Source organism: Adiantum capillus-veneris, chromosome 17 (genome assembly GCF_014529385.1).
Source record: "Adiantum capillus-veneris isolate H3 chromosome 17, ASM1452938v2, whole genome shotgun sequence".
Lineage (NCBI taxonomy): Eukaryota > Viridiplantae > Streptophyta > Polypodiopsida > Polypodiales > Pteridaceae > Adiantum > Adiantum capillus-veneris.
The window spans coordinates 28,205,218-28,226,112 of record NC_140947.1 but is presented as its reverse complement, the minus strand read 5'-3'; the positions used below and the strand labels follow the sequence as shown (position 1 = coordinate 28,226,112).

The 20,895-nt window shown below is 44.9% G+C and overlaps 1 protein-coding gene and 1 pseudogene across 6 annotated transcripts in view; one reads left to right on the top strand and one right to left on the bottom strand.

The window, feature by feature from the left end:
- LOC147436976 (protein DETOXIFICATION 46, chloroplastic-like) overlaps window positions 1-20,895 on the bottom strand; it is a 177,621-nt gene that overhangs the window by 41,916 nt on the left and 114,810 nt on the right. For 5 of the 6 annotated variants that reach the window (XM_086486374.1, XM_086486372.1, XM_086486375.1 and 2 more), the window contains exons 7-10: window positions 17,871-18,009; window positions 17,602-17,739; window positions 6,231-6,299; window positions 6,030-6,140 (exon numbers count right to left, since the gene is read on the bottom strand). In XM_086486374.1, coding sequence (XP_086342500.1) covers window positions 6,030-6,140; window positions 6,231-6,299; window positions 17,602-17,739; window positions 17,871-18,009 — 457 coding nt within the window. The remainder of the gene's footprint in view (window positions 1-6,029; window positions 6,141-6,230; window positions 6,300-17,601; window positions 17,740-17,870; window positions 18,010-20,895) is intronic. The other variant, XM_086486376.1, reaches the window with a different exon arrangement.
- On the top strand, window positions 10,535-14,342 carry LOC147436978 (uncharacterized; annotated as a pseudogene).

The window sequence follows — 20,895 nt, the reverse complement described above, 5'->3', positions numbered from 1 at the left end:
CTCATTAAGAACGGAAGGCTCTCCCTTCCATAAGAACAAAAGGAACCTTGAGCACAGTTCGGAGCACTCATCTTGAGCAAAGCGCAAACATTCATTCCGCTGCACCTAACAACCTTGTTGCACTTTGATCGAATCTCCCCCATGCAGCCTCCTAGTTTCACAAAGACCAATTTGGCGCTATTCATGCCATGCTGACCCAATCCTACCTCTGGTTTGTTAAGGAGACTACTAGCTTTGCGCACGTGGCTTTTGTTTGTATCCCTGGGTCTAAGATCCCAATGTTAAGAGTTTTGGCTTCTCAAGTGAACTGCCCAATGTGATCCCATTATTTAATTTGGCTTTTACGTATTTATTTTACTTATTTGTCAAAGTCTGGGTAGGGCAATTTACTGAGGTTGATATATAAGCAACCCTCAGCCCCAATTGTATTGTACATCAGTTATTCATTGCCAAGGTTGATTGGTTAAGGAGACTCTCTCTCTCTCTCTCTCTCTCTCTCTCTCTCTCTCTCTCTCTCTCTCTCTCTCTCTCTCTCTCTCTCTCTCCCCTTGGTCTCTACGCTTCTGCATCCTCGACTTTGACATGGTATTAGGGCAAACGGCTCTATGACCTTCAGCGAGGACAAGCACCAAGAGGAACAGAAGAGGTGCAGCGTTTCCTTGCAATCGGCATTTTGGAGGACTCGGAGCGCTAGGAGAGACTGTCTTGGAGCATTATGGAACGCTGCCCAGTTGAGCTGGGAGTACGAAAGCCCCTTGCGTTCTAAAACGCTAGGCTTTGGAGTGTCCGCTGCCACCCCTCCATCGCCCCCTTGGTGCTCATTGAAGAAGCATCGCCAGCAGCGTTTTCAATAGCACAACCCTCAACCAGCACTCTGCTTTTAACTACATTTTAGAACGCCCGCAGAAACGCCATCTCTCCTCTGCCAGCTAGTGTATTAGAACGCCCACTCCAAAAAGCTACACGTGGTCGACCCCCAATGGATTCCTCCCCCTTGGCAGCCCAACGTTTTTGAATGCCATAAGCAAGGATCGATGGGGGCAGCAGTAAAATTGGAGGGTACTTGAGTCAAAATTGCCCTGGACTGGCTTGAGAAGCAAGGAAAGGTGGAGCCCAATTCTTTACTTGCAGAGGCAATAGAGTTCATTGGTGTAAGAGATCCTTGAGGAGCAGCTTGGGGAAGTGTGAACGAGGCTTGCGAAGGAAATGAGAAGCTTGCTTTTGGAGCAGTTTGGAAGGGTAGGTGTGACCAGAGGATTTCGAAGTTTGGTGCGGCTTTGTGGAATAGTACGGACCTTGGCGTTCGAGACGGAACTTAAGCATCTATATCTTGCAACTTCAACATGGCCTTCCCTTGCTCGAGCGCCAACAACATCCGCCAAAACCAATAAATGGCTATGGATAGCAGATTGTCCACCATCCAGTTAGCAGCCTATGCTCAACCCCCAATTCTCAAGGAAACCGACAAATTGTTTGGCTCGAGATTGTGAGGCCAAAAGCAAATGGATGAGTTCGCTAGAGGATAGAGGCAAAGGCAAGCTTTACAAGGACGGCAGTACCAGTACTCAGTTAGCTGCCTTGGTACCCACGAGGTTTGACAACATTTGTTATTAATGTGACATGACGCTTTGTTTGGCTGGGGTGTTTGAAGTCAAATACAAAAGCAAGAATTCACAAAGAGACAAAGACATAGGCAAGTTGGACAAAGATAACGGTGATAAATATTTGATAGAGATCGGCATGGCACACGTGGTGGCGACCACAGTGTCCAGGGCACCATATTTCTAGTTAGATGACAGATGCCGCCACTAGCTTCAGCTAGAAAGAGGCTTGTGAGTGGCACGGAGGGGAAAACAGTGCTCCGTATAATCAATTTGGACCCTCGTGTTGGAGTTCAAGTTATCGGTGTTTGAACCCATGGGTCAGAGTTCAAGGCACATGCATCTGGCAGGGAACCAATTAAACATATCAAAAAGACTATGGATGAGTGTATCAAACCATTGTTGTTGGTCGGATTATGGACAGGATGTGTTCCATACTTCATTATCTAGGGGTATTTGGACGTGATGTGTTCACAATTCACGAATGGGGATTCTTGGACGTAGTGTGGTCTACAGTTCAAATTTTCTAAAAGGCAATCGATGCTCAAGATGGCATTCTTCTAAGGTACAAAGTTGAGAGTAGCAAATCCGAGGTGTATCCAGTGGAAAGGATCTTTTGCTGGGGTGTCCATGGTAGCTTCTTCATTGGCTTGGTCACACTATTTATGTCCAACATGAGCTGCAGCGAGGGTGTTAAGAGTTTTGGCATCTCATTGTATTGTACATCAGTTATTCATTGCCAAGGTTGATTAGTTCAGGAGATTCTCTCTCTCTCTCTCTCTCTCTCTCTCTCTCTCTCTCTCTCTCTCTCTCTCTCTCTCTCTCTCTCTCTCTCTCTCTCTCTCTCTCTCTCATAGGTCACTTTGACCTTTTGAAGACGTTAATATAACATTTCATTTCATTTCATTTCTCTCTCTTCATGAGAAACCACGATCAGAAATGCCTCGGATTATACTTACTGGAGATTTGCAGACACAGAGAGGACCTCTTGAAGAGGAGCACAATGAGAGAGAAACAGCGACAGCAGCAGATTACAGATTTCTTTCAATCACAGATAGAGGAGTTTGAGCAGCCCCTACAACATAGTAGCACCAGAAGCATACTGCTTGATCAGGCGATAGAGTTGGGGCGGTCCCGTTGCCCACGGATGAGAGGGCCCTCTCAACATCGACGCAGATTGCAACAGAGGATCCATACCATACTTGCGCGACGTAGGAGCAGTCACGACAGAGTGCTTACCGTGGAGGACATTAAACCTCTACAGACTTTTGGATACTAATGTCTCTACTGTCAGAGAGCTCCATTGTATCAACCCCCCCCCCCCCCCCCCCCCCTTCCCCTTTTTGTATCCCCTTTGTATCAGCTTTCACCCCACCCCTACCCACTATTTTCTTTTCAGTTCTTTGTACTTTTTGCACCCAGACTTGGTATTAGATTCACCACATGTGACCTTTTGGTCTCATAGGTCATTTTGGCCTTTTGAAGATGCTAATATTACATTTCATTTCTCCCTCGTGCTTTCTCCCCTTGGTCTCTACGCTTCCACATCGTTGACTTTGACATTCAATGCCACCTTCGTCCTTGGGTCTCGCCACCCATTACCAATTCGTCCACTACCATGGATGGAGTCCTTTCTTTTGTGTTATTTTCCATAGAAAGCTTTTGATGGGTTTCAAAAATTCTCTTTGGTTGCATTTGGCCATTTTCAAAATAGTCGAGACAAAGGTTATGTAAGGAATCATGAAAGAGTTAATCACAGTCAATGTGTTGTAGGAGGGGAGGAATGAGTATTCCCACCATGTCATCTTGCTATTGACAATTCTCAGGACCCAAGTCTTTTTTTGTCTGGTATGTCCACTCCAAGGTGCCTGAACACTTTGCCTTTAGACACAATTTCCCTCAACCATTCAGCAGGGCCAGACCAGTTATTTTCAGTGAGTGAAATCAATCCTGATTTTTCAATGTTGGACTTAGAGCTTGACACAGTTGCAAACAATTGGACGATCTCGAGAGTTCTTAGCATCAGGGAATTTGCTTTTATGAAGAGCAGAGAAAATCATTAGCAAACAATTTCACTAGCAATTATTTGCCCCCTGATAGTGAGAGTCCTTCAATCTCCTTGAACGAAGTCACAAAAGGATGTGAACCAATAGCAAGGAGAAGCGGGGCAAGTGAGCAACCTTACTTGATTGATGTCTTCACTTCCAACGATCCCACCACCCTATTGTTGAAGAGTTCATAGTAGCTTCCCTCCCCAAGGATGTGCACTATCGCGCATCGTGGGTCCAAAACCGAACGCCTTTGTGATACCTTCGATGAATAACCACGAGATTTTGTCATATGCCTTATCAAGGTCGAGCTGAAGGAGGATGCATTCTTGCTTGGTGAAATTTGCATACCTGATAGGTAGCGCCTATCTAGCTGCAAGAGCATGTTGGCATATTGGAGGCTACTGTACGTTAAGCCAGGTGAGCCACTCTAAGAGCCAAAAGTCCATAAGTCAATTAGTTCTCATTTCTTACATAAAGCTTTCCATTTTGTTTTTTCGAAACCTATCAATAGGCTAGAAGGGCCTTTCTAGCCTTCACCGTATTGAAATCTCCCATGATGCACCGATCTTCTTTTGCACGCATAGCTTGGCTCTTCCCTTTGCATCGCAAGGGCCGTAAACGTTATTAATGGTGAAAAATTGATCTGCCCCCTTAATTCTCATGCCCAGGACTCCTAAGGAATTATTCAGCACCACTTGCAGTTCTAGATCTCTGTCTACAATGGTTAGTACCCGACTACAGCCGAGTGGGCCCTCCCCATAGAACGCTAACCTTTTCCCTATTGCTTGTTTTCTGCATTTGGTGGCGTCCAAGTGATGTTGTTGGATTATCTAACAGTTCACAATTGACTTTCTTACCTCCTCCCAAAAAAGAGCACTCTTCTTTCCCGATTTGATGTCCTTCACATTCAAAGTCTAAATAATAAGCTCCTCTATCATTGAGAGTGTGGGACAAACTCCTCAACTTCCGGCGGAACTTCCTCCTCCTATTATCTTCCTCCATTTCACTCAGATGCAAGCCTTTGTCATCTTTGCAGCCATCCACAACAATGGGCGCCTGGGAGGTACACATCTTTGAGGTATCAATGCCAACAGATTATCGGCTTGAAGCAACTTGAATAAGTTTCCGAGATCGATAAAAGCTTTCAGACTGTCAAGCGTGTTCTCTTTATGATGAGCATCACTTTGTGCCAAGGATTTAAAGCACTTACATTTGATAATGGAAACTTTTTGTCAGCCATCCTCCTCTTTTCTTGGAGCAGGGTGCAGGACAATTGGTCGAAAAGGTCGTGCTGGTGTTTTCTTGGAGTAGTATTGTTCTGGATATTTGCAAATCTATGTAGTCCTTGGCTACAATGGACTCATCCATATTCTTCTTAATTTATGCACTCGACTACGACAAGAATTTATCCTCCTCTACATATGAGGAAGACGTGAAGATCTTTTGTGCTAAAATGTGAGTACAAAAGTTTGTACGGCCTTTAACACACCCATGAAAAGTATGTCAAATTTTCTGAGATAAAAATCACCATCATGTGCCTTATTGCCATAACATGAACACCATAATTTTACCACGTGTTCAATGGATTGTAGTAAATGATTCCAAAGTCCAAGAGTTCAGACACCAGACACCAACCTAGCTATGACACCTTCAATAAGGACCCTCTATGAAAGTGAAACAGGTATGACCATTGACACATGTTACCTGTAACCATCTATATTTCAGCAACTATATTAAAGAGGGGGAGGAAATGATGTGGTTCAGGTTCTCTAAGGCTGCTCACTGCTGGCAATTAATTTATGTATATGGACATTAATTTGAGGGTGGTGTTTGAATAATCCAGCTTGTACCATTCCAAAGCCTTAGAATTGATAATTAATCGTATCATACATAGCCAGAGGTAAATAATGATGCGTAAATCATAGATACCTAAAACCTCATGGTGGAAAAGAAGACCACAACCATCTTGATGTGAAGAAGATTATGGAAAATAATACTTTCAATAACTCATCACCAACGATGTGGTCAATCCTTCACAAATGTGTTTCTTTCTCCCTTTCTTGTCTCATAATGATTGGCTCCTCATTAGGTCAGCCAGAGGTAAGTATAAAATATATAGGGGATCATTATGGTGACTTTGGGCCACGACATGGCTGCCATGCTGCAGACTCAGCATACAGATGCACACTCAGATTGCAGAGCTTCACAAATCTGTCTCAGGTGCCTTTATGATCTAGAACAACATTGCTCAAAGCAGCAGCAAGAGAAAACATTCAGCATCACCACCTGAAACTGTACATAATGATGCAAACAAAAGATAGATGATACACAACATTGGACATCTCCTTACCTAATGTTTCATGTTGTATGCTAGTACCTTCTTTACATTCCGATTAGACCCTCGAATAAGCTCTGGCATGAATGATTGAGCAGTTTGATTCAACGGTTCTGCTGACACAGAGAAGATGCCAAACAGTCCAACCATAACCTGTATTCCTGAAACAAAGAAGAGTAAGATTATTTCTAACATTGACAACGATAGCAAAATTTCATCTTTACAATGAGAAACTGCGTGTACCTGATGAGCAGCTAGAGTCACAGCTCCTAAGGCAGTTGACATGTATGTTACCAATGAAAAGAAACAAACCTGGTAAGACAGTACTGTTCTCGTTTACAGAAACTGCTCTCTCTCTCTCTCTCTCTCTCTCTCTCTCTCTCTCTCTCTCTCTCTCTCTCTCTGTGTGTGTGTGTGTGTGTTCATTCTTCTCTTACTGACACTCAAGTGACTGAGTTGTTTTCTGCTCGCGCTGTGTTACGGCACAATGATGAGAGGAAATTGGCCAAATGGCAGACTCGAGCTCGACAACAAGCTTTTGCAGATAAAGGTTGTTCTTCTAAACAATTTTTCCGGCATTTGCATCACTCCAGGCAGTCTCAAGCTATACGAAGATTTAAATTACCGTCGGGGGAATGGACCTCCACTTTACAAGAGCTAGCACTAGCTCTACATTCTCATTATGGCAAGATTTTTGAGGCCCCTTCTTCTCCCACGAGCGGAGCTTGTCAAGCGCGTCGCATGTTTCTATCACATGTTACTCCCATCCTTTCGATGCAACAGGCTCAAGACTTGGAGGCTGTCTTCACTGAGCCGGAATTGCATGCCAGCTTGCTTGATTTGGGTCGATGGAGAGCTCCTGGTTGGGATGGCCTCTCTGTGGAATTTTTCCTATCCTTCTGGGATTATTTGAAGATGCCTCTGTTGTTCATGACGAATACAGCTTCGAAACAGCAGGAACTGCCCTCCTCTTGGAAAGAAGGTTTGCTCAAGCTGATACCTAAGCATGCATTGTGCGAAGAATTCTCTCATTGGCGGCCTATTACACTTATGCCTGTGGTATATAAATTAATGGTAAAAACGCTCGATAACCGATTCAAGTGCTTTTTGCATGAAGGCTTGCATCAATCTCAATACGGCTTCATTCCACGACGTCCAATTACTCATAACCTCGCGAATGCCATCATTGGTATGGAGTATGCAAAATACACTCAACAGGATGTATTGGTCATGCAGGTTGACATTGAAAAGGCCTTTGATACTGTTCTTTGGGATTATATTGCCGGCACCATGCAACACTTGGGATTTGGGCCTAGGATATCCCGTGTCGTGCTGTTCTTGTATGCACACAGCACTTCAGCGAGCTTAATGGATGGATCTCTTACAGAATCTTGGCCTTTGGGACGGTCAGTGAGACAGGGTTGCCTTTGAGTGCTCTACTCTATGCGATTACTACTCACCCCTTGTTTATGTATTTGGATTCCTTGACTTCCAATGGGGCAGGCTACATGGACTGTCTTTACCTTCGGGACGGCAATTTGCTGGTCAGGCATATGCCGATGACTCTTTGTTTATGCCTCGTAATCACAATGATGATGTACAGCAAATTATGCATACTCTTCATTTGTTTGGATTGGCAGCGGGTCTCAAAGTTAACTTTTGCAAATCCAAGCTATTGCCCCTGAAGGAGTGTGACTCGCATAAGATATTATGGCCTTGGGAGATTGTTCCTCCACATGTTTTGGTTCGCCATTTGGGTTATCCATTGGGTTGGAATGTATCAACTATACAAAAACTAGATGGGGTGCTCCAACGTCTACATTCCAAGTTAAATTATTGGAAACTGTCCACGTGGCCACTTCATGTACGTCTCAGGATTGTCCAATGCATCCTTGTGGCTATGTGCAGTTTTACTTGCCTTTGTTATCCTGGCCTCGGTTGCGCTTGCAGTCCCTCATGTCAAATATTTTAGGGCATTTTTGGCGGACGGCGTCTACCAAGAAGGGTCTTCTGCTTCTCTCTATGGACAAGCTGTGTTCTCCCAAGCGGCTTGGAGGGTTAAATATTTTGGACTTGCGACGTCATCTTCTGGCCCGGAAAGCTATGTTGTTGCCGGCCTTGGTGGAGCAGCAGCAACCCTGGGCTCTCATGGTCACACATTTGTGTACGCACATTGTCACCCCAGCTTTTGGTCATTGGCAACCGACCTATTGGGATGTTGTCTTTGGGAAGCTTGAAGGACACATTCCTGGATGTCCCTTTACTTCTTCTCTCATTGTTGATTGGAAAGTTGTCACTTCGCATTTGGCTTGGAATGGTCGACCATCCGCTGTGGGTAATTCTCTTCGTTTGGAGAGTCTGCATTGGAGCAGGGCCTTCGCTTCGACTTTAGTTCAACGGTCTCCTCACCAAGCATATTTTTTTGCCCAGAAAAGAATCTGTCAGGTGCATCAGGTGCTTGATGGCTCGGGTTATGTTCTTTCGTTCGTTGATGCAGTGTCCCGTTTTCGGTTGGGTCCTCACTATTCTTCTCTTTGACAGAAAATTCAAAGGATGCTTGCTGATTACTCACCCATTCCTCCTTTGGATGTGGACTCTCGCTTCTTTGATTGGAATCTGGCTACGACTAGATTGGACTGCGTCTGATATATGGATTGTGCATCATGGTAATCTGTTGTGGTTGCTCTCCGAGTCATCCTTGTGGTGGCAACACACAATGTCTCGTATTTGGCAGAGTCATTTACCTTTGAAGGAGCAAGTTTTCTTGTGGCACTGCTTGGTGGGAGCTCTACCTGTTGGCAGTGTGTTACATACTCGGCATATTGCACCTCCCCACTACCCCAGATGTCTTGAAGCTGAGGAGACAGTGCCACATTTGCTATGGCGTTGTCGCCACTCCAGAGCCTTCATTCGGCAAGTGTCGACTGCTCTTCGGCTGCGTTTTCCTTCCGGCCCTTTTCACAGACGCTTTTGGCTCTTTGGAGTGCTTCGGTCATCGCATTCTCAGTTCGCGGTGTTCTTCACCTGGGTGAGATTTTGGACTCTGTGGATCATCTGGCACCATAGGAACTCCTTAATGTTCCAAGGCACCTATGTTGACCCCTTCTCCTATTTCAAATCAACTCTTGGTGAAGCACTACATTTTGCTCATGATGTTGGAGACATCACTCTTGATACCTACAGGATTTACTTTGACTGTTTTTAGCTTTTGGAGCTTTATAGTGCTCAGCTTTTTGTATCCCTTTCTTTTCGTGGGTTTTCCTCGCTTTGAGGTTTCCCACTTGTAAAGTAATCAAAGCAGATTTACAAAAAAAAAAAGTGTGTGTGTGTGTGAGAGAGACTGCTCGCGCTGTGTGTGGTATTCGACACCCTCTGTCGTGTAAAGTCCTGCGGCTGTAGAAGCCCTCTGCGCCTGAGCCAGTGGGTGTCTGTGAATGTGAGTGTGTGCGCGCGCGCGTGCGTGCGCAGGCAGAAGACTGCAGGGCGCAGAGCTCACAACAGACCTACAGGGTCACGTAGGGCTGAAAAGGCGCAATAGCAGGGCACAGAAACCAGAGAAGGCTAGCGGCAGAGACCACTGCTTCTGCATGTGTGCGAGCCCTCCCTGCTGCAGCCCCATCACCCACGTTCTCTCTGCACCTGCTCTGCGCACACAGTTTCGCCACCTGCACCCTAGGATTTCGCAGTTGGACATCAGCACGTCAGGGTTTTCATGCCCCAAGGACTGTCAGGGCAGGTTGATTGTTTTCAATTGGTAGCTGATCAAAGGTTTGGTACTGTATAAAGCTCGAAATTGTTTGGGCAGTGTTCAGTTGACGTATTCGTGCGGTGGTTTTGGATGCTTCACTCTGTGAAGACTGTACAGAGCTTTGGTTACTTAGTTGTTTGCAAAGTTTTTTCGACAGTAGTTTGCAGAGTTTTTTCGCCAGTTAGTTTTGTTTGGAGAGGGTTTTTTTAATTTATGTTTGACTCACTGTGCGTCTTTAAGCGTCGGAAAGCAATGGAACCCATGTCGGAGGCAGCTTTTGAGATCAAAGCATAGTTACAGGGGACGGGGGGGACGGGCCCTAGGGCCGGGGGACGGCCGTAGCCGGGCCGGTAACGGCTGGGAACGCCGAGGGACGGACGGAAAACGGGCCGGACGGGCGGGTCGCAGGGGGGACGGCCGGGGCCGGACGGACCGGACGGGGACGGCAGGGGTCGGCCGGGGTCGGATTCAAAAAAATGGCCGTTTTTGACCGTTTGCAACGGCTCTGTGCAGCCCCAACTGCCATATTTTTTAAGCCTTGGCCCTTGGGAGGCTATAAAAGGCTCCCTTGGGCCTCTTAATACTCATAGTCTCAATGCTCAATGCTCATTCCATTTCCCTCAAGCTCAAGGCTCAAGCTCATTCCATTTCCCTCAAGCTCAAGGCTCAAGTTTGAACTTTGAAGCTCTCCTCTCCCTCTTCTACCCACTTTGAAGCTCTCCTTTACTCTCTCTCCACACAAGCTCTCCTCTAACCCTTCTAACTTCTAAGCTCTACTCTCTCGAGTCTCTCCACCATCATGTCATCTCAAGCCAACTCCACTTCTCAAGCCGCTTCTTCTCGAAGGAGGCCCGCCGTGCAAACGTGGTCGTGGTGGGATGAAGTCGACTTTAGCTCGCGTGGCAAAGGTGGCGGTGCAAGACCATGGACGTGCAAGCTATGTCCATACAAGAGATCGGGTGGTTCAAACAAAGTGCGAGCCCATCTTCTTCATGAACCCGATCACGAGGTGAAGTTTTGCCCTCATGTAGCTCCCGAGAAGAGGTTGGATCTTCTTGAGAAACTCACGGTGTATGAGGTTGCGGAAGCGGCCAAGAGGGGCCGTTTTGTTGCCGTTGATCCCTCCGCCACGGCCACACCGCGAGAGCAAAGGGAAGCTAACCTTGACGACATCTCTCGAACCTTCAAGAGCCATGGATCTACACCGTCCTCTTCCCTTCCGCATCGCCAAACCACTCTCAACGAAAATTGGAATCCTAAATTGAAGGAAGAGGTGGATAGGTCGGTTGCCCGATTCTTCTTCCACGACCACATTGCCTTCCATGCTTCGCGGTGAGTTTCCCTTGGCATATGCACATTGCAATCTTCCATTTTGTATTCATAATGGGTTATAATTTCTCGACTCTCCATACTAACGCAACATGCTCTATTTTGTGTGGATAGGTCTCCATACTTTCGAACCATGGTTACGAAAATAGGGGAATATGGCTCCTCTTATGTGCCACCTTCATCGGAGAGGCTTCGCACCACCCTCCTTGACAAAGAGAAGCTTGCCGTGGAGCAAGCGGCCCAAGCAACAAAGGATTTGTGGGAGACCAATGGCGTCTCTCTTCTTGTAGATGGATGGAGCGACACCCGCAAGCGGTCCATCCACGGGGTGGTGGCCTACTCTCGGGGGGAGATGTACTTTGTGGAGTCACATGATGCAACCGATAGTGGCAAGGCCGCCGAGATGCTTGCTGCGGAGTGGACAAGCACCATAGAGATCACCGGCCCGGAGAATGTCCTTTGTATGGTTGCACATGGAGAGGCGTCAAATAGGGCAGCCGGAGCTGTCATTGAGGGCATGTATCCCAGCATCCATGTCACATTTTGCATGGCGCATTGCCTCAATAACCTCCTCAAGGACATAGGGAACTTGTCATGGATTTCACCCACCATTGGTGACGCCTCTCGAATTGTCTCCTTTGTGCTCAACCATCAAAAAGTGCGCCATGAATTCTCAAAGAGGAGCCACTTGTCTTTGCTCAAATATTCAGAGACAAGATTTGCATTCAATTGGCTTATGCTAGGCCGCTTGTCTACATGTGGCGGAGCCTTAAGGGGCCTCTTTCTCAGTGATGAGTTCCAGGCCATGCCGGAGTCTACATCAGCAGTAGGATTGAAATGCCGAGAATGGGCCGACGACGTCGCTTTGTGGGAGGAGGTGAAGACTCTTGACGCCATGGTCAAGCCTATTCTACACCTACTTTGAGTGGTGGATGGCTTGCAGCCATGCATTGGCAAAGTCTACGAAGCCATGGATCGGATGATGGAGGCACTTGAGAAGCTTGTGCCTGACCCTGTTCAGTATGCGGAGATTCATGGCTTGTGTGAGTCGAGGTGGAATGGATACTACTCTCCACTTCATGCGGCAGCTTATGTGCTTGACCTTGAGTTTCAAGGAAGGCGTCAAGAGACCGACAAGGAGGTGAGCAAAGGATGGCGGCTTGCATTGGAGCACCTTGAGCCTAGCAGTGACATTAGGCGCAAGATTAGAGACGAGCTACTCAACTACAAGCAAAAGAAGGGCTCCTATGGATGTGTAGATGCACAGCTTGATCGCAACAAGATTGGCTCCGTTTTGTGGTGGGAGGACTATGGAGGAGATGGCCCACATTTGCAGCGCTTGGCTGTTCGTGTCCTTAGCCAAGCATGTACCACTAGTTGCTTGGAGCAACTATGGAGTGTGTACAGCCACATTGCCTCTCGGAAGAGGAATCGCCTTGGGGTTCAGAGGGCCAATGATTTGGTGTTTGTGAGCGCTAACTTGCGCATGCTTGCCAAGAGCGTCACACACAAGGCAGATCCTTTCACTGAGTGGGAGATGGCACAAGAGAATCCATCTATGGCCGATCCTCTTTTGGAGGAGCTAGAGGAGGATTTCGAGCCTCAATGCGAGCCTCCCGAGCCGGAGCCCTCATACGTTGCTGACGACCTCGACTATGACGACTATGTGGAGATTCAGCAGGCGAGCACTTCTTGAGTTTGATGATCATTGATCACTCGACTCTCGAGTCTAGACTCTTGAGTCTACGACTCTACCTACTACATAGCCCTTTTTACTTTTTGTTATCCTTGAGGCCTCAGGCTTGTCCTAAGTCCTTTAGGCTTTTTGACTCTTGAGCCCTTGTGGTATGCACTTCTCATTTTGTATCCATCGATCATCGATGTTTTATTAGCACATTTCAGCCTATATGACTCGTGTTCTTTGGTCTATTTAGTGTAAATTTATGGTCAAAGTGATGCTCTATGTGTGTGGCATGTGTGTAGGTCAAAAAATGCCAAAAAAAACTCTCTTTTTTTTTGCCGTTCCGACCCCCGTCCCCGTTTCCTGACTTTTGCCGTCCCGACCCCGTTCCCGACCCCGACCCGCCGTCCCATGTAACTATGGATCAAAGCATGCTTGTATGAGGACTTTGAAGTTTGAGGAGGCTCGACAGGCATGGAATGGTCAGGCGCCTGCTCTTGAGGTGCGCATTCCGGTACAGGACCTCATGGACACAGTTGCGCAGTACACTATGAATGCAGTTATCCTATTTTTCCCGGGGAAAATGCCTATTGCGCAAGATGTCGGGCAATGGGTAGATTCTCTCCTCAAGCGACAAGCTGTCCGTGGTGTCTACTTTGGGGCCCGTGGATTTTATGAAGTTCTGCTCGCAGATATGGAAGCAAGAAATCTTTTGCTTGAGATGTCTCTCCTCTTTTTTAATACACAGATGACACATGTTCTCCCGTGGACACTCACTAAAGACTACTAGAGTCTTATTCGTCACAAATGCCCAGTGTGGGTGGAAATTGTTGATTTCCCCCGCACGTGGAGACATTTCCTGCCGTTGTTGGCTGCGCAGCTTGGAAAGGTTATTTGTCCCCCAAAATTGGATGCAAATACCAAAAGGTTTTGCATTTTCTGGGACACTGACAAGATTACCCCTGATGGTATTATGGTTGACTCAAGAGATCCATGGGTGGGCAGGCGCCCCTTTAAACTTAAATGGGGAAAATCTGCGAATTCATGTTTTCGATGTGGCAAATTTGGTCATATGCAATCCGAATGTCCAGAGCCGGTCTTACAACCCCCTCCCCCTCTGTTGTTCCTTCGTCCACCTCTATCCCTACTGGAAAACCCACAAGTGAAGTCAAGCAGAGTGGAGCCTCTACTATGTCGGCACGCTACCACTCCCGCTTTTAGTCGTTGGTAGACTTCCCTTTGGGAGATTGTGTTTGGTAAGATGGATGGTTATGTTCCTGATTGCTTATTCACCTTTGCCTTCCTCTCCGCTTGGAAAGATGTTACGGATCATCTCTATTGGCACGGCTGGCAGCAAGCAGATGGGAATTCCTTGCGTTTGGAAATCATTCACTGGAGTAAAATGTTCTCTCTTACCCTGGTTGATCAATCGCCTCGTCAAGCCTATTTCCTCTTTGGTCCTGGCATATACACAGTGGATGATGTGGTGGATTAATCTAGGAATTTGCTTACTTTTTCTCAGGCAGCAGCACGCTTTGGGTTGGCCCGACATGCATTATCGTCAGATTTGGAGCCTGCTTCAGCATATGCTGGCTGATTTCCTCCCTATTCCGCCGCTGTGGCAGGTGGTTGTCATATGCAGGATTGGACTCTATGGCACACTCCTATGGATACGATTTCTACCCAACATATCTATGCTTCTCTTGTGCAAGACTCTTGGTTGGCCGATCACTGTAATGCGCTCTGGGCGGCTTTGCACAAATCAGAAGGATGGTGGAGACACGCTCTCACTGCGATTTGGAAGTCTTGCTTGCCTCTTAAGGAGCGTCTGTTTCTTTGGTGTTGTTTCTTGGGAGTTCTTCCGGTTGGAACTCTCCTTGCAGCGCATCACATTAGCTCCTCTCGTTGTGTCAGCTGCTCTGCTGTTGATGAGAATGTCAGACATCTGCTTTGGGATTGTCGTTGCACCAGGACATTCCTTCGATGCGTTTCTGCTTGTATGAATCTTCGATTTCCCTCGGTGATTATCCACAAACGTTTCTGGCTTTTTGGCATTCTTCCGACTTCCCTCCAACGTTTTGCCATCTTCTTCGCATGGGTCAGATTTTGGTCGTTGTGGTCTCTGTGGCACCATCGCAATCTCCGTATGTTTTACCGTCGTGAGGTGGATCCTTTTCCATCGTTCAAGATTTCGTTGAGGCAATCATTACATTTTGCCTTTGACACTAAAGAGATATCCCTGGAAATCTTGCAACTTTCTATGTTTGCTTTTAGCGGTTTTACGTCGCAGAACACAGTTGTGTTCTTTCCCTTGTATCTGATCTTTTTGGTAGGTTTTCCTCGCTTTGAGGTTTTCCCACTTGTAAATTAATCAAATCAGATTTACAAAAAAAAGTGTGTGTGAGGGGTCTCCTTCGGGTCATTTACTATTGACCACGGACAGAAGAAATGAGAGTGTTAATCATTTGTGCATCATAGCCTTCATCCTATATTAATTTAACTTAACACAATACCAATTCATGTGCATTCTTTCTTGCATTAACCAAAAAAAAAATGTAGTGGAGAAAAATAGTAAGTGAAAAAAAAAGATAATGAGTTGGAAGAGAGAAGCTTCTTGATATTTATCTCAAATGAGAAGAGGATGAAGACATGTGGAATTCCACTAACTTGATAAGTAGAGGTACTTATCCACTAACTTACAAAGGGAAACTACTTACTTTTCCACTAACTCATTTACTTATAATTTTTGCATTAAAAAAAGAGGAGGCAAGCCTATTCCATACCTTTATTTTTTCAATTACTATTCACAACCTTTTACACCATAGACTAGATATTACATCCCCACTAACATCGCTAGTGCCCAATAGTGGGTGTTGAACTAGATACTAATTGCTCCCAACACACCCACACCAGACACATGCATGCGCACATGAGTATACATCAATACAAAGATCTACGAATTGAATTTCTGTCATAACTCTGTGTCTATGAAGCCTATGGCTATTTTTTCGGTTTCCTTACAGCTCAACCTTTATAGATTTTGTTTACGCTCAGTCTTCAAAGTATTCTGTTGAGGTGGGAGACCTCAACAAAATACCTCATAATTTCTATCTCAAGCTATCTTTTGGCTGACTCTAGTGATCTGTTTCATCTCTCCATCTCGCTAATGAGAGAAGAGAGTGTCTTGTAGTATTCTTATCTTTTGTGGGATTCTCATTTGTTTGAAGTCATATAAGCCATTACTAAAAACAAAGGCCATTATTGAAAACAAAGTGAGTGCACGCGTGCGCAAGCGTGTGCGTATGTGTATAATTGGACACACGTGCAAATTGGTGACCAAAATGTTAGTTAATTGTCTCCAAGATCACCCTAAACCACTATGGACTAATATGTTAGCAGCCTTCTCTGGACACACGAGTGTCCGTACGTATGGTCATTGGATACTTAACTATATGGATCTCATTCATGAACATGATTTTGGTTGTGTACCTACTTGCTCTTATTCCACCTCTATGATTTTTGCTTGGGGAAAAAATAAATAGTTATCTCCATTTGTTGTGTTCGTAGAGCATACACTGGAGTAGAGCCTTTCTACAGACGTTGGGCTACCTACAAAAGCATATAATCTTTCTCCCATTGGTAAACATTGAGTTGATGTGATTATTGTGGAGGCTTCTCTCTCTACCTGCAATAGTGCATTTGAGGAATGCATCATTGGCCAATATGGAGAGCTCTTATTCACCTTACAAGATTGGTATTTTGTTCGTCCAGGATTCTCTTACTTTGGTTTTCACACGCTCATTGCTTCTCAAGCATATCGCTTGCTTATTCCTCTGCCCTATATTTCTGAGCATTGTAATCAGTTATGGTTTTTGCAAACTCCATCCATTGGAGAAAAATTATTCTACAGAAGACTTGGGAGTTCAAATTGCGTCTCAAATAGAGGCTCCTCTTTTGGAGTTGTCATAGATGCGGTTCTATAGGAGCCCTTGCCTCTTGACACATTTCTTCTGTAGGTTGCTTTTAAGACCAACATGCTTTTGGAGTTGTCTCATAGATGCGATTCTATAGGAGCCCTTGCCTCTTGACACATTGCTTCTATAGGTTGCTTATAAAGCCAACGTGCTCAAACGGTACCTCACATGCTCTGGCGTTGCTCTCATGCTCAAGGTCTCTTTCATGAGTTTACAGAACAACTACAATATTCTTTTTCTCACCGCTGTTTTGGAATCTTTCGGTTTTTTGGCCAATTGAATCCACCATTGCCAGAATATGACCAACTCCTTGGATGACTTTGGGCTTACATGCAGTTATCTTCAGCAGTGTCTCATTGTTGCAGCACTAGTTCAGCTTTACCCTTCCCATACTTTTGAGTTCAGCTCCTTCCATCTCTTTGTGATTGTTTCCATTTGAGAGACAATTCAATTCAGCAGTTTGAGGACTTCTATTACTATTCTAGCCTCCCTTCCTTGTGATATATACAATCAACCCCATTACCACAACACAGTATCAAACTAACCGTCACCCATTGACTCCACCCATTTAGGGTAGTTTTATCTTGTACATAATTGTAATTGATGCAATTTGATCCAGACAATGAGGCAATTCTCTTTCATCCTCAGTATAAACTCTTAAAATCGTAACTCTGGACCAAGTAGCTAAATTGGATGAAACAATCACATGAGACCACAAGATGGTTTTCTCAATCTCTATGTACAGTTTTCCAGATTATTACAGAAGCATATAGCCTAAAGCATTTACTAACATACAAATATTGAGTACAGAGGCTTTGAACTACGACTTTAAACATCTCAATAGACAATAATACCATGGTGGCCGTTTTGATAGGTAACTACCTTTGAAAAAATTGTCAAGAGGACAGGTGCGGCAAGCTTGAGCATATAAGAGAACTCTTCAATTGAAGGGATTGTGAAGGCAAAGGGATTGTAACCTTTCGAACCAAGCGACCTTAGCATGAGGAATCCACCAACACACTTCAACCCGTAACAAGAGTAACCAACAATTACAACAAGAACAAAATGTGTGAGCTTGCAAACATTTGAAACAGGGGAGGCCAGCTTACGAATAGGTCATGCCACAATCTGCAGAACGGAGCAAAAAGTACCTGAGAGATTGCAGTTGCCCAAGCTGCACCTGCTATTCCATATTTAAGAAATGTGCAGAATAAAACATCTCCCGAGAAATTCAAGATGCTTGCAATAGACAATACCCGCAGGGGCCCCCACGCATCCTGCATGCCAAGACTGGAAAACAAGCAAACAAGAACCTCAGCCTTGTTGCATAGGCACACGTTAAACCTTAGAAAGTGAGAAATACTCCAAAGCCCTCTTGATCAAACTCAGCCTTCATACTTTCAGTGGTAGCATTTTTTGTTTGAAAGTTCCTTTTTCTGTGTCAATGATAGAGCGAGCTTCACAAATGCCCAGATCAAGCATTGCTCCCATCAAAAAAAACTTAGAAGCATTCACTAGGATAACAGAAACATGAATTATGATCCCTAACCAAAGGTCATGGGTTTCAATAACTTCACAAACCAGAGGTAAAAACCTATTGAACACAGGATGTTGATAAGCCAGCATAGCAGCCACCATGTATATGCAATATTTGTGCACTCCCTTACATAGTCTTTATGCCAAGAGATTTTCTCTCTCCTTCACTTAGGATCTGACATGAGAGGGTGTCCATGGGGAAGCATGGAGATCGCAAGACATAGAAAAGAACAGAAAAATAAGCTCTCTTAACAGCCAGAATAAAGTGAACCACATGTGAATGGTATTGTAATCACATCTCTTATGCATCGTGAGGGTTTTCAATGTTTTTGTCCTTTTTTTGTATGCCTTTTATGGCATGATTCTTAAAGTGCAATGTAATGAATGGGATGTCTCCGTTTAGTCATGTATGTTGACTTTTACCTCTACAGGAGTCGGGACGTTAATAGAGCTTTCTTTCTATCTACCTATCACTATATGATCTATAGATGTGAGAGCATACTCACACATCCTAGGGAGATCAGAAGGTACAATTTGTGGTACACTCCAAGAGTGAAAAAATGGCCACCCTCAAACCTGATGACTTAACAATGTCCAGGTAAGACTTTCGGCGTCTATCAAAATCATAGACCACATTATTGCCATGTAGACATAGTGGTCTCGTACGGTCCCGTACGTTTTGTACACGTACGATGATGTGCGGTACTAAACGAACTAAAAAATATTAAGATGTACGACGACGTTACGTACGTTCAAAATAAAAAAACAAAGAATTCTTATGTCTAAGGCTTAGGCCCTTGGGTTTAAACTTTACACTTAAAGAAACTTGACGTTATGAGATCTTCAATGGGAGCTTGAGAGGGAGAGACCCAATGGAGAGAAGATGGAGAGGCAAGACTCTAGTCTCTAGAGCTTGTCACTTGAGAGCTAGAACATGGAAGCATTGAGCAGTGAGAGCATTGAGAGCTTGAGAGCAATGAGCATTGAGAGCTTGGAAGTGTTGGAGAACAAGATGGAGAGGCATTGCTTAAATAGGAAGAGGCTAGAGCATGAGAGAGAGAGAGAGAGAGAGAGAGAGAGAGAGAGAGCATGGATGATGACTCTTGATGAGAGAGGGAGAGCGTGGGGGAGAGGGAGAGCATAAGAAAAGTGGAGCCCTAGCACATAGAATCCAATGTTTGAATGTGGCTTAAGTGCTTGAATTGGCGCTCCAAAACGGCCCCAAAAGTTGCCCTCAATGGCCCTTAGTCAACAGTCAAGAGCTGCCAATGGAAATAAACAGCCATTTAAAAATTTTTGGGCTGCTCAATATAATCCACTCACAATTGTGAGTGCTTTTTTTTTTTTTTTTTTTTTTTTTTTAACGTACGGAACGTACCAAACGAACGGGACGGTACGTGACCCGCAGTACGGAACGAGACGTTCCGTACGTCGTACGAAAACTACCCTGCATGTAGATCACGTTAAACCAAAGTCCTCAAGGTAGAGATCCTATAGTTGAGGACTATCTACCACCTCGCCCTTCCCCAACCACTTGGAATCCAAAGCTGGATAGTTCTTGAACTTAAATAAGTTTCTCTAGATCACATTCCCTTTTTACCTTCCTTTCTTTGTGTGCAAATACCTGTTCGATCACGGCATTTTTTCTTTTTCTTTTCTTATTTTCTGATAGAGCACCATCAGCCATATTCTCTTGCACCTCACCTTGAAAAGTTCAAGGAAGTTTTTGCATGAAAAGCAGCCAAATCTAGTGGATCCACCTTGGTCTGCAGGTCCTTCGTACAGGATCACAAAGGTGTTAGTCTAAGATCCCCAAGGCTTCGCTAGTCTGAGGGTGGCTACAAGTAGCTCTGAAGGGCGTTGCTTGTATCAAATCTTGTGGATTGAGCAGTTGTTCCTACTTGGACAAAGTCGAAAGAAAGCTATTTCAGGATTTTTGGAAACAAAAATTGCCTCTTGTTGTTTTGCTCGTCTTTGTGTGAACCACCATGACAAAGTCTACCCGAAGTTTTCACATTAAAACTGCATGTGCTTAAACTCATTTAGGCAAATTGAGACATGACCTTATTATCAACTTTTGGCTTCGTCAATTCATTAGCTAAGGAAAATCTACATGCGCTCATGATCATGCAGTTTTAAGAGAGAACTTTATCAAGGCAGGTTCTCCCTTGGAGATCATAGACACATTCACCTACACCTGTTACCACTCCACACATAGATATCATTCTAACACTCTAAATTGACTCTGTATAATTCTCAGACTATATATGTTGATCATAAATAGCTCATGCCTCTAGGTCTAGGGTAATGAAAACTATATGCTGAGGGAGTACCATCATGAAAGGCATGCATCTAGCTAGCTTCATTCGATACCAAACTAGGAGTGTACAATATGATGCATGGTTGGGTAGGGAGTGAAAAGCCCACAAAGTATAGCACCATGGTCTACCTAGTAGTGTTTGACTCTCTGATGTCGTACCTGGATCTCCCTCTGACATACGTCCTAGGGAGGGTACCATGGTGCTCTAGGTTGTCTACGGGCTCAAACAATCTCTGCCTATTGTAATGTATCTCCTCTTTGGGAGGGAGTAGCTCTTTGGAAAAAGTCAATGCGCTAGGACTGTCGTCCTCTACTAGAGG